Consider the following 13,801-nt stretch of genomic DNA (forward strand, 5'->3'; position numbering starts at 1 on the left):
CCTAACCATGTGTACAACTGAGAATTTCATATTTCTCTCTGTCCCTGCCACTGACCTTGGTGGTAGGAGTTGGGGTGGGGGTAATTTTACCTTGGCCTGAGGAGGATTATTCTAAAATATTCAGCCACATCTGGTTATATAACCCACAACTCCATGCTAGAAAATGATCCATAATTACACGTGTATTAAATACACATTTGTACTTTAATGATTAAAATAAATACTGCTACTTGGTTTAGAAGACAGGATGGGCAATGGATTGACTTGGACTACTTAGTTTTCTTCACAGCCAGGTTTACAGGTCATTTTTTTTCCAAAAATAATACATTATCATTGAGAAACAGACAGGCAATTTATTAAAAAAAGAGAGAGATCTTTTCACATTCAGGCAAATAATACCATCAGTGTGTTTAGACTAGAGATTTTATTTTAGAAAGATAAAAGATGGAGGCGCAATAATATTTGGCATTTTTAATTTAGGTTTGTTTTATTTAAGTTTAATGTTAATTCCATGCTGTGTTTCAGTAAGAACAATACAGATTCTGTATCTGTGGCTCCAGTCAGATATCCAGTAGTACAAATTAGCTTCAAGTTACACATACTGAACAAAAGAGGTTGAGCGAGCGAAGGAGGGGGGGCCAGGAGAGGGAAGGAGAAGAAACAAAGAACTGAACACGCATGCAGGCTTTTCCATACCATCTTCAATGCTAACCTGCTTCAGAGGGAGAATAAAAGTAGGCAAGAATGAGCAGCCACGGATTGTTGAACTGTTACCAGCACCATGCTTTTCAGCAACATTTCAGCAGAATTTGAAACACTTTTTACAGCAAAACCATTACAACAAACTCCCCAAACAACCTTTAACCACCTCAAGCTAACACCCAATTAATTTTAAACATTGGTACAAAATCCAATTTGAACAATTAGAAAAAGGAAAAATGATACCACATATGTTTCTATATGTCAATAACCTCTCTGAGATGCTTGCTTCACCTAGAAGTCTACTGGCTTTTAAATGTAATTTCCATTTCTAATGGTTACCTTGCCACATCTGGCAGGAGACAATACAGTAATGCTGAAAAAGCCTCTACACAGTCCTGTTAGTGTCTTAAAGAACCTAAAAGCTGGACCAGTAAAATCCACAGAAATTCACTCTTGCCTTTAAGAACTTTTGAAAACTGTTTTTAAAAAAAACCAACAGGGCAGGAACCTAAATTCTGAGACCAAATGTAAAAGTCAGATTTGGTGGTTCTCAGTGACAATGGGGGAATTTCCAAGGGGGAGGGGGTGGGATGGGAAGGAGAGGGGTGGTCAGAGATGGTTTCTCTTGTTGGCTTTTATGTCTCACTGATTTTCATCTTCCACATCCTGCAGCGCTTCTTTATTCTGCTCTTCACCTGCAAAGAAGAATGACAATTATTTTATACTGACTAAATGAGGTTGTCAAGGCCACAAAGGCATCATTCCAAGCATAAAAACTCCTTATATTTGCTACAATTGGTATTAAACAAAGACAAGCAAAGAACTTCTACCACCCTTGACATCTGAGATGCCTAAGCCAAGAGGGCAGGCGCTGCTGGATTAAGGTCCTAAATGGTCAATACTCAGGATGAAAAAAATAAAACTGACACATAGTCAATGTTTTTAGTAACCATATTATTAAAATGATTTTCAAGCTTTCATGTATATTGTGTCAAAATACCCTTTTCTCAATAACCTCACCTCATCAAGAATTGAGAGTTTTTTACAATTTTTTGCAAAATCTAATTTACCCACGTTTGTGTCAGGAATACTTCAATAAAGAGAACTGAGCAGTAAAATGCTCCAAGGGACTTCTAGTTTTGGAGAGAGGGTTCTGCTTTTGTAAATATTTTATATTTTGTATCTTGGCCAGTGACACCAAACCATAACCAGATTTCTCACTCCAGAGTGAAACAACACACTCAAAGAAGATCAGGCCTCTGAGGTTATTAAAGAAGGGCATTTAGACCAGTTTTCTCATGCCATTTTTCTTTTCCCTTTGAACATGACGATTAGCCTGAAGAGTTTCAACTGCACTATGACATGCAATAGAAAGCCAGCATATTCATCTACCTATTCATAAGCATTAAATAAGTCAGCCACAATAAAGAAGCATGCAGGCTTTCACTAAAAAATAAAGCAAGTAAAAGTTACATTCTTTTGTGCTGTAACAAAACACTTGTAATTCCTACATATTACTAGTTTAAATCAAAATAACTGAAAAAAATCAATGACTTAATCCAACAATCATAATATGACAGTTCAGACCATCCATTCATATTGCTTGTTACATTTGTTAACTAGGATGGACAAATGACACTGAGACTGGCTCTCTACAGACATAAAGCAGTTTCCCTGAAGAATGCTTTTAAACAGTCCTGGCTTGCCCAGTGTGGCTCAGTTGGCTGAAGCACCCAAAAAGTCATGGGCACGTCTCCCGGTCAGGGCACATGACTAGGCTGCAAATTTGGTGCCTGGTTAGGGTGCGTACAACAGGCAACCTATCAATGTCTCTCTCACCCATCAGTGTTTCTCTCATTCTCTCTCCCTCAAATCAGTAAGCATGTCCTCAGGTGAGGATTAAAAAAATAATAATAAACAGTCTTAAAGACCTTGATATGATAAACAATAGATGCTGCCACAACAAAGGTTAAGGTTAAGTAAAGATTAGTTTGTCATTTTAAAATTTCCTTTGTGATAAAAATGTTTAACATTCACATGGGACTCTAAAAAATACTTTGAGGTACATAAAGATTTTTGACTCAAATATAGAAAAAGACATGCAAAGAAAGACAAAAATACCCATTTACTGAAGAAAGAAATGATGGACCACACAACTATTCTTCCCCAAAGAACAATGATGTATTCAAGTAATAGGAACACTTCATTCTTATTTTTAACAGCAATATACTGTGCCAAAATATAGTTAACATACAAAAGAGCACACTCTAATTCACTCATAAGCAAACATTAGATTTGCCAAAAGTTCCAAGTAACTTTGGCATAAAAAATATTGTCAGATAAAACACACCCAACCAAAGGTGACAGAGGGTAGCAAATCATAAATGTCTCAGAAGGTTTTGCATCCTGGAATGTAGAACAGGCAGTTTTGTAAGCGACAGGATAATGATGATATGCAAGCATGATTAGTGAAGAACCAAAACTAAAAGCAGAATTCACTGTGCCATGGTAATGACTTACAAAGTAGTTTTTAGGAAAGAAGAGTTGGGTTTTCCTTTAGGAATCTATATTGCAAGGAGAAAGGGAGGGAGAACAATCACATGAAAGCAACATTACAAGAAAAATAAACCAAGAGAGGAGGACAAAGGAAAACACATCAATGATTTAGGGGAGTCAGATTTTGGTCTTTTTATTTTGTATAAACTTCACTATAAGAAAGACTTTGTTCCTTTTACCTTTAAGAGGATGAAATAACATCCTTTTAAAAGGTATATAGAAGAAAAAAAGTTTTCCTTGGGTATGTTGTTTCTTTGCCCACTGTTTGCAGATTTTGGGGGAGGAGGAATGGGAGGTAGGGAAACCACATTTCCTCTGTGGATTTGCATATGAAACAGATCATAGGTTAAGAGAAAACGACTGAAATCACTTCATGAGAAAAAGCTGCGATCCCTTTAAGGAATTATGTTCCAACAGACAGACACTAACATATTCTGCAGTCAAAAAACATAAAAGTGTGTAAGTAAAAGCTTGTGAACCACATACATTTCTTCCTTTAGAAACCCTCAATTCAAATGTTTTATGATACTATTTTTCAAGTTAGTGAAGTAAAAAAGGAGAAAACCAACTAAATAAATACTGGGTTGACCAAAACATCCATGTGGTTTTTTACCGTGTAAAATAAAAGGCACATTTTTCATTTTCACCAAAAACTTTATTGATTTGGGTATTTTGAATGTGTCAGCTACCTCCCACTATTGGCTCCTAATGGTAGAGGCCAAGGGTGCTACTAACATCTTCTAGTACTTAAGACAGCCCCACAGCAAAGAATTATTTGGCCAAAATGTCAACAGTACCAAGAAACTTCACAAGCCACTTTTGGCATATTTGATCAGTTACAGGACCTTCTCCATACACTGCACAAATCTCTTTTTGTGCTTCAGTTGCGTTTTTCACCTTTCTTGAGAATTATGTCAAAAATGTTGCTTATTTTCTTCCACCTTCAACATTAAAACGGCAACACAAAACCCTCACCATTTTGATGTTTTATTAAAATGTACGCTGATGACAGCTGTCACAATACAATCTAATAAAATCCTTTCAAATGAAGTTAAAGACAACTTAGCACTACTAGTGCCATCGTACAGGAAAAAGTAAAAGAACTTATTGGCCAAACCAGTAATTCTTAAAACTAAATTCAAGTTACCTCCTGAAAAACTGCGAATTCCATGATCATCTTTCTTCTATATTTGGCACTGATTCTAAGTCACAAAACCAATTTTAATAAAACATTATGTAATACTATACCTTTTGGCAAAACTGGGAAACAACGTCCTAGAGCGTCCACAACAATTTATAAATTCAGATGGTTTGTTAATTTTACGAAAAGGCCAAGATACTACTTGGATTTTTCAGTGTTTATCATGTTTCATAATTCCAGATATTTTACAACAAAGCTCTTAAATGAAAATGTATGTTTCAACCCAAGTTAACTGCTCAGTTTAAAAATAAAAAAAATAATTCAAGCAACTAGAATTCACTAGATTAAAAAAACTTTTAGGCCCAAACCAGTGTGGCTCAATGGTTGGACATTGTCCTGCAAGGTGAAAGAAAGGTCGCCAGTTCGATTCCCAGTCAGGGCATATGCCTGGCTTGCAGGTTCAGTCCTTAGCTGGGGCATATGCAAGAGGCAACCAATCGATGTTTCTCTCCTTTTCTCCCTCCCTCCCCCCTCTCTAAAAAATGTAAGTAAATATTTAAAAAACAATAAACTATTAGGATTAATCTATGCTAATGTAATTAAAAATATCTTGGGATAAAGAACCTTCCCAACTATGAAAACATAAGCAGTTTAAAGAGACGTCTTATTTTTAAATGATCCATTTCATAAAATGACACCCAATAACCAAGAAAAAGTGTTACCTTTGGTTCTGTATAAAAATGGTTATCAGTGATTTAAATTAAAAGAACAGTAGTAGCACTAAAAAACGGAAGCTAGCCTAACAACTCAGTTGTAAAAGCCAGCATCAAATGGCTAAAATAATAGCATTTTCTACCCAGGTCACCTTTTTTTATTTGTACCCTCAAAAAAATGTCCCCAGGGCAGAGGATATAGTTTACTTATTAGGTCAATACCGCTTACTGAACTCTCTACATGCTTTCCTTTTATCCCCTCAAAGAGGCAGGTTTATTAGTCTTCCCAGAGCTGAGGGTGACTATGAAAAGTCCACAGCTATTTGGCCAATTCTTAGTAATTACTGTTAGAATATGACAGAATTTTACAGCTGGAAGGAACCTTAAATCATTAGTTCAAAGATGATAGACTGTTTTTGAGTCCTGCTGCTTGGTGGGACTGATTTTGCCCGAAGTGCGGCGTCAAAAAATAATCAGTGGCTCCATCTGAATTTGTTGTAAAGGTGTGCAAATAGGTCACATGTGCTATGTAGCTCAAGCCAGTCCTCATCAAATATCTAAATACTTCACAGAGCTAATGAGCTCTAGAAGCTGAATCATCCAATTCTCACTTTAGCACCATATAACCCAAGATAAGTCTAAAACCTGAATCTATCCTACTAGAACTAGAGTAAGGAAAATGAGAACTTACATGTCTTGATACCCATTTTCAGGAGCATCTTTAAAAAGTATAATGCTTTTAAAGACACTGTATGGTTTGCCCAAGACTACAGCTAGCATCAGGCAATGCAACATATGCTTCAATTTGGGGAACACACCATTAAAGGGTCTGCAGCTGAAACTGACAACAAACTTTTTGTTTCCGCTCCCTACATCCCCACCAACTGTGAAACTATGTACGGTCACATCACACTAGTTTGTCCTCCCTTGTTCAATGATCTATTGTGTATGAAAATGAGTCTTCGGAAACAGGCACAATAAAATCTCCTTTAAAATAAAAGTGACAAATTTAACCTTAACTACATTTAGAATAAAGAGTAAACCCTCCACTCCATCATAAGATTAAGTTCTATAAGCTACTCTATTGGCCGTTGCTACTGAAAACTCTAAAAAAAACAGACTACACCAGACCTCTTAAACAGGACTGAAGGACAGGGCATTCCATTTACTGCACAGAATCCATAAGGAAACATTCCTTTTTTAGAGGAAAGATTTCCAGAGAAGATGTTTCATAAATATCTACTGATGCCATCTAGTTTTAACGTGAGGACACCACTTAGCCAAAGCAATGATCATGACATTCAAATACCATTAACCTGAGACCTCTAAAATTAAACCTGAGTAAGATAAAATGAACTTCTCTCTCTCCATCTTTCAAAAAACAGCGAAAGAGGTAAACTAGGTTTACCAAACATTAATTAGAGGTAAAACGTTTAAACCTTTAAATACTAATAAAAGAAATCTGTACTTCAGTATCTTTTCATGAAAGGTAGTAATTAAACTTTGATAGTTTGGAGAATAGAAGAAACTGTAGCTCGATGTAAAAAAATACCAAGGAATTTCTAAGAGTAAAAAGATCCAACAACGGAAAGACACACATTTAACTTGAGTTTCCTTACCGTCACCCTGCATGTCTGAAGTCCATAGTGTCAGATTATCACGTAACAACTGCATGATAAGTGTAGAGTCCTTATAGCTTTCTTCACTCAGCGTATCCAGTTCTGCAATTGCATCATCAAAAGCTGCTTTTGCCAACCTACAAGTATTTACATAAGTGTATTATAAAAATAACAAGTCCAAAAACAGAATTAGAAATGTTAAGATATTGCTCTTTTCTTCAGTTATCCAACAGTATATAACAGTGACACTGAGTACTTGGGTTTAGGCATTGAAATAAAGGAAATGCTCATGTAACTGATGAAAATTAACTCCCTACTTAATTTTGTAATCTAGCAACTTGGGAGCTAAGGGAACTTTTGGAACCTCACCTCTTACTGTGCTTTCAATAAGCCTATCAGTAAGTAGACTGTATAGACCAAATTCCAAACTAAAACACCACCAAAACATATGTATAATAAAGGTATTTCCAAGTTTCAGTTAATAGCTCACTTGTTTAATAACCCTTTAATGCAATATATATATATATATATATATTTATTTATTTATTTATTTATTTTGGACAGTATCTTACCCAAAAAAAGGATAATATAGAAGCCATAGAAATATAATGATAAAAGTCATTTGCTATTAATTTAAAAGAAAAAACTCCACATTTACTGAGTACTGTGTACTACGTACACCAAGTGATGCTGGATACTGGTGGGGAAACAGAAGAGACATAATCTGAGTACACAATAAACCTGAAAACATCTAGGAATAGGACACGTAAACAGCCATTATTTAAAAAAATAAAAAAGAATGATGTGCTATTCTAGAGAAAGTGCCACAGGGACCCATGAGGAGGAGCAAGTAGGGGAAGTCCAATTTGAACTAATTTTCATGGGTAGGGAAAGAGCAAATGGCACAGTCCAGACTAAAGCAAAAACAGGAGAAGTGGCATGGAGATAACTTAGTTTGAAGCCATGTATATGGGACAGCGAGACTGGAGACTAACAAAAGATTCAACCAATACTCTATCAGCTGAACAGACAGCTATTAACTTCTTCAGCTAAGACATATCTGTTTCAACAAACACAAGGAGGCACTTAGAGTGTTTTAAGATGAGTATTACTCTGCATTCAAATCAACCCACCCTTACACAGCAGGAAAATCTCCCCTTTAATGGAACATTTGGTTTCTACATATTCAAGAATACTGAAGTTACAAAACACAAATACAGATGGCCCTTGAACAAGATGGGTTTGATTTGTGTAGGTCCACTACCACTTTTTCAAAAAAAAAAAAAAAAAAAAAAAAAAAAAGGAAAATTGGAAATTTGCGAGTTTGAAAAAACTTGCAAATTGAACAGCCCAGAAATATCAGAATAAAGTTACATATATTGTGAATTAGTGTTTTCTCTTATGATTTCCTTAATAACATTTTTTCTCTAGCTTACTTTATTATAATAAAACAGTATATAATACATATCACATAGGAAATATGTATTAATAAACTGTTTGTTATTGGTAAGACTTCTAGCCAAAATAGGCAAATCTATAAAGACAGAAATTAGAGATTATGCAGGGGATATGGAGTTATCACTTAGTGGTTATAGTTTATTTCAGGTAATGAGAAAGTTTTGGGAATAAATATTGGTGCCAAGTCTAAATTGTACACTTAACAATGATTATAGAACGATAGATTTCATGTTACATTTACTTCACCATAATTTTTGAAGATAAAAAAGCTGCCCTGGTTGGTGTGACTCAGTTTACTGAATGCCAGCCTGCGAAGCAGGTGGTCACCAGTTCGATTCCTGGCTGGGACACATGCCTGGGTTGCAGGATAGGTCCCCCAATAAGGGGCGCGTAGAGGGCAGCCACACATTGATGTTTCTTTCTTTTTCTACCTTACTCTCTAAAAATAAATAAAATCTAAAAAAATAGAAAATACAAAATGGTATACAGAGAGCAGAAGCACAACTGTATTAACAATATTATGTACAAGGACTGAAAACAAATACATAAAAATGAAGATAGTTTAAAAATAATTCTTCTCATTCCTTTTCCCATGCTCTAACAGGTTAGATTCTTTTTTAATCTACCAACTAAACTTTTCCCCATCAACGTAATTATCCTAACAGCTCTCCTAGTAAAATGAAGTAGGTCTGTCTTGAATTGAGATACATGTGGCTTTATATTACAAAGCATTTTCACTGAGAGCCAAAAGGATGCTTTATTACATGACCAAGCATACAAAAGGCAGTCCCAGCGAACAAAACAGAAAACCAAGTAGTTATTCTCCTTTGTAACCTTTTTCAATTTTGTAAGGGAAAGCTTTAGTTCTCCACCGTAACTTACCTGCAGGCACGGTCAGGGGAATTAAGAATTTCATAGTAGAATACGGAAAAGTTGAGAGCAAGACCTAAGCGAATAGGATGCGTTGGTGGAAGTTCTGTCATTGCAATATCACTAGCAGCTTTATAAGCCACTAGGCTGTTCTCTGCAGCCTCCTTCCTGTCATTTCCTGTGGCAAATTCAGCCAGATACCTGTGGTAGTCCCCTTTCCTAAAACAAAACCAAACAAAAAGACAGAATTAGAAATAATGCTTTTTAAATAAAAAATAACTTAAAATTTTTCTATGTGAAAAATATATTAAACAATAACTGGTATACTTTAATCATTTTTAAAAGTCTCTTTCAGGAATGACTGACTCATCTATTTAGTCTCCCTCCTTACAGGTTTCATATTACCAAATATAAGCAAAATCCTAGAGGCTGTGAGTAAAAACCTCAAAAAGAAAATATAAACAAATCGATCACTTGATAGACTAGAATTAAATACCAAAAGTGGTTCCCAAAGAATGGCACAATCGAGTTTGTTAATCATGAAATAAAAATTCCATGTAAAAATGTTAAGACTGAACGACATAATGCATTGCTGTTAGCCAGGGGAAAAATCCACACAAGCAAACAGATGTAAATAGGTAAAGCAAAACCTAGTACATTTTTACAGTAATAGTCTGACCATCTTAAATGCAGTTAACACCAGTATTTCATTAGCAGTGAATTTGCAAATAAAATTAAGTTTTGAGAAATCACTCCTCCCATCTAACTTTCCAACATTAAACAATTATTCTTCAGTAAAAATTGAAAACCTACACAGAAAAAATGATGATTCTAAGAGGGCCAACATTTAATCTGACATTTTTCCCTTCCAATATAGAACCTACATTTTATAATAGAAAACCTTGGACTCGCCAGTGTTAGCTGCTGGAATGAGGTGTTTGTCCAGTACATCCAGAATGTCACAACAGATTAACTTTAGTTCAGTCTCAACCTGAAAAAAAGGTCAAAACTTGTTTAAGTCCAAGAAATTATAAATTACAACACATTCTACCTCTGGTTTTGAAGAAAGCTATATTAAACATAATATACATCCCTCTTCAAAGCCCCTTTCCCCTCTTGATACAAAAAGCAGAAAACAGTTTTCTCCAGGTTATAGAAATTATCTTATTTCTATGTGCTATTAATCAAGTGATTTTTCAAAAATGAGCTCACAGTTCAGGTACAGAAGCATAACACTGATTACTACTAAGTGCTGCACATTTATATTAATTAACTTCTCTAACAAGTAGCAACTACTGTCTTCATTTAACATGGGAAAACAAAGATTACAATGTTTGCCCAAAGTTCAACAAAAGAGCTTAAAGAAGCAGAGCTAGGATATGATTGGAGGCACGCCTACCACACTTTGTAAGAACAAAATAAAAACTGAAACCGAGGCAATTTGCTTGACCCCAGTGCTCACATTCCTGGGCTCAACAGCCAATCACTATAGTGGGAAACATCCACAGCCAATTAACAGCATCAAAAATCTGTATACCAAAAATAATACTGCCTCTCAATTCATTTACCATGCCAAAAAAGCACGACATCCTCAACACAACTACGTATCTTACTCTCCATTTTCTATTAATTCCCGGTGACACTGCCATGCCAACCTTTCTAAGTTCTTCTCACACCCTCTGTAACCTCCTTTCCACTATAAATAATTCTCCCGCTTTCTGCTATAATCTCATCCTGATCCTAAGCAAAACTAGCTGTTTCCTGAATGCCTCCCCTTCTGGCTTTTTATACAGAGACTACTCTAGAAGGAATTTCTGAATCCTCATTAGGTCCTCACTGACTTGGTATGACTGTTCTCTCCTGCTACTCCAAACTCTTCCTCCTTGCAAGTTTACCCTTTCAGTTCTTATTTCTCCATTTCTGTAATCAACAGAAATCTGTAGCCCTGTCATTCACATTCACTGAGTATATGCAGCCTACCCCTCCAATTCCTACTGTCACACCAAAGTATTAATTACCCATGTTCCTTTCAACATAGTTCCTTGATCTCAACTCCATGGCCTTCACTTTTCAGTACCACTAACTGTAGCTGCTCTATCCCAGACATCTTAAATTCTAGTATTTCACTACTAGACTTCTAACTTCCTTTTTTAGTTCCTTTACTCTCTGTTATTCATACTAGGGACATACCATGACATTCAGCATCTTGAATCTTTCATCTTCTCTCAACTTATCAATCCTTTTTGCTTCCTGATTCCTTTCCTACTTAGCCCAAACCCTCATTCCAGCACATAAGACTTCTCTCTCCACTTTCAAATTTCTCATTTCCTCACCCCTCTGATGTACCAAATTTGTCCACTGACAATCCATACGTATTCTTTGTTCCAACACATTTGAGGGTAAGAGTCATACTGACACCAGCTCACCACCTTCTTTTACGTGACCCCAGGTATGTTAATCACTCAGAACACCCTCAGTTCTCCCAGGTATAAACTGAAATACCCGTTATAGAGGATCATTTATTAAGTAACATTTTGCTGCACATAACGTGCTCCCATGTATAATGCACACCCACATTTTTATATGCATTACACACTGGATTATAATGCACATCCTTATTTTTCCCTCAAAAAATTGGGCAACAAAGTGCGCGTTATACACAGCAACATACGACACAATTATCTTACACCATTCTGTATCTCCCCACTCAGAACAGTGCCCAGTAGAACTGTAAATAGTCCATAAATGTGATTCCCCCGCCCTCCCCTTATTAAACTCACTCCCCAATCCTATTTTGTGCCTGCTTCTGTAATTTCTCTCACTGTACTGTTATATGCCTATCTCTTCCATTAGGATCACTTTTTAAATTTTATTTATTTATTTTTAGAGAGGGAGGGAAGGGAGAAAGAAAAACATCAACTGGTTGCCTCTCATGCACACCCTGACCAGGGACCGAACCTACAACCTAGGCATGTGACCTAACCAGGAATTGAACCAGAGACCTTTCACTTTGCGGGACAATGCCCCACTGAGTCACACCAGGCAGAATTTTTTTTTATTTTTAGGTTCAGTTTCTTAACAGCAGCACTGATATTTTGAGCTACATAATCCCATGTTGTAGGAGGTGGTCCTATGCATAGCACATGTTTATCAGCATCCCTGTCTCTACCCACTATATGCCAGTAGCACCCTCCAAGTTGTGATAACCCAAAATGTCTCTAGACATTGCCAAATGTCCTGAGGCGTTAAATCACTCTCTCGTTGACAACCACTGTATCAATGGCTACCAAACTTTTCTGACCAAAATTCACAGTAAAAATAGAACTACATAAATGTATATACACGCATATATAATATCTGAAACAATACCTTTTGCCCTCTGGTACTGTTCTATTAAAAAAAAAAAATACACCAAAGATCCATAAGGATAGTAACTATCTTTCTCATCTTTGCACCCACAGCACCTAGCAAATTATATGATGCAGAAGAGGCATACAAATACTTGTTAAATTGCCCTGGGTAGTAATTGCAAATCGCTATATAAGTTACCACAATAAAAACAAAGATTAACTTAATTCTCTATGTGATGCTCAAAATTGAACACCACCTTCTGTAGCTTCCAAAAAAAGAGTTTATCTCTGTCCTGAAATACTGTATAGTGTATATTCCTAATCCAGGTAAGCAAAAGATGCAGGCCCATTAAAATGTAAAATGTATGTTACATATGTATACAACACATGGATATACTAAGCTATGATCTAAAGTATCTAACACCTAAGACACCTTTCTTGAAAGATGTCTAGAATATAATAATCTCACCATTTGCCGATATTCCCGAATCATTTTTAGTTTGTCTTCTCCTCCCTTGTTTTCTTCTTTCTGTTCAATGCTGCTGATTATTCTCCAGGAAGCTCTTCTAGCTCCAATCACATTTTTATATGCAACAGATAGGAGATTTCTTTCTTCAACTGTCAACTCCACATCCATACCTGCTACTTTCTTCATTGACTCCACCATTTCTGTAACAAAAAAGTAAAAATGAGACCTTAAAAGTTTTGTTAACACATCCTTTCCATATGTCTTTTCTGTCAAGCTAATGTAAAACAAAATACTAAAATTTTAACATAAAAATACCTTTGCAATTATCAAAATTACCGTGAGAAACTAAAATCATGTATAAGAAAATTAAACTAAGAACTTAGAACAAGAGACTCTGTTGTATGGAGCCAGAACGATTTTGAATAGTACCTAGCACAGTATGGTTTAGAGTGATCTCTCATATTAAATAAGGTAACTAGAGCCACGGCTGGTGTGGCTCAGGGGACTGAGCACCGGCCTGTGAAACAAAAGATCACTGGTTCAGTTCCAGGTCAGGGAACGTGCCTGGGTTGTGCGCCAGGTCCCCAGTTGGGGGCGCACCCAAGGCAGCTGGCTAATGTTTCTCTCCTCTTTCCCCCTTCCCCTCTCTCTAAAAATAAATAAATAGCCCTGACTGGTGTTGCTCAGTGGACTGAGAGCAAGCCTGCAACCTATTGATGTTTCTCTTGTACATCGATGTTTCTTTCCCTCTCCCTTCCCCTCTAAAAATAAACTCAAAAAAATATTTTTAAAGGTAAGTAACTAGGAATGCATACCTACACATTTCCCAGTAAAAATAACTGAGCTGGAAGTTTAAGGCAAAGATTAAAAATTTATAGGCTCTAAAGTATATTTCCTTTCAAAAAATTTCTAAATACAATAAA

At 36.1% G+C, this 13,801-nt stretch overlaps 1 protein-coding gene across 2 annotated transcripts in view; it reads right to left on the reverse strand.

Moving 5' to 3' along the window:
• Positions 1 to 468: 468 nt before the first annotated feature.
• Positions 469 to 13,801, reverse strand: part of YWHAE (tyrosine 3-monooxygenase/tryptophan 5-monooxygenase activation protein epsilon) — a 39,841-nt gene continuing 26,508 nt past the window's right edge. Inside the window, exons 2-7 of one of the 2 annotated variants that reach the window (XM_054573292.1) lie at positions 12,879 to 13,078; positions 9,944 to 10,050; positions 9,072 to 9,278; positions 6,732 to 6,868; positions 3,223 to 3,266; positions 469 to 1,397 (exon numbers count right to left, since the gene is read on the reverse strand). In XM_054573292.1, coding sequence (XP_054429267.1) covers positions 3,259 to 3,266; positions 6,732 to 6,868; positions 9,072 to 9,278; positions 9,944 to 10,050; positions 12,879 to 13,078 — 659 coding nt within the window. In that variant the 3' untranslated portion in view covers positions 469 to 1,397; positions 3,223 to 3,258. The remainder of the gene's footprint in view (positions 1,398 to 3,222; positions 3,267 to 6,731; positions 6,869 to 9,071; positions 9,279 to 9,943; positions 10,051 to 12,878; positions 13,079 to 13,801) is intronic. The other variant, XM_054573290.1, reaches the window with a different exon arrangement.

Source organism: Pteronotus mesoamericanus, unplaced genomic scaffold (genome assembly GCF_021234165.1).
Source record: "Pteronotus mesoamericanus isolate MK-2021 breed Mesoamerican mustached bat unplaced genomic scaffold, CSHL_Meso_final contig_246, whole genome shotgun sequence".
NCBI lineage: Eukaryota > Metazoa > Chordata > Mammalia > Chiroptera > Mormoopidae > Pteronotus > Pteronotus mesoamericanus.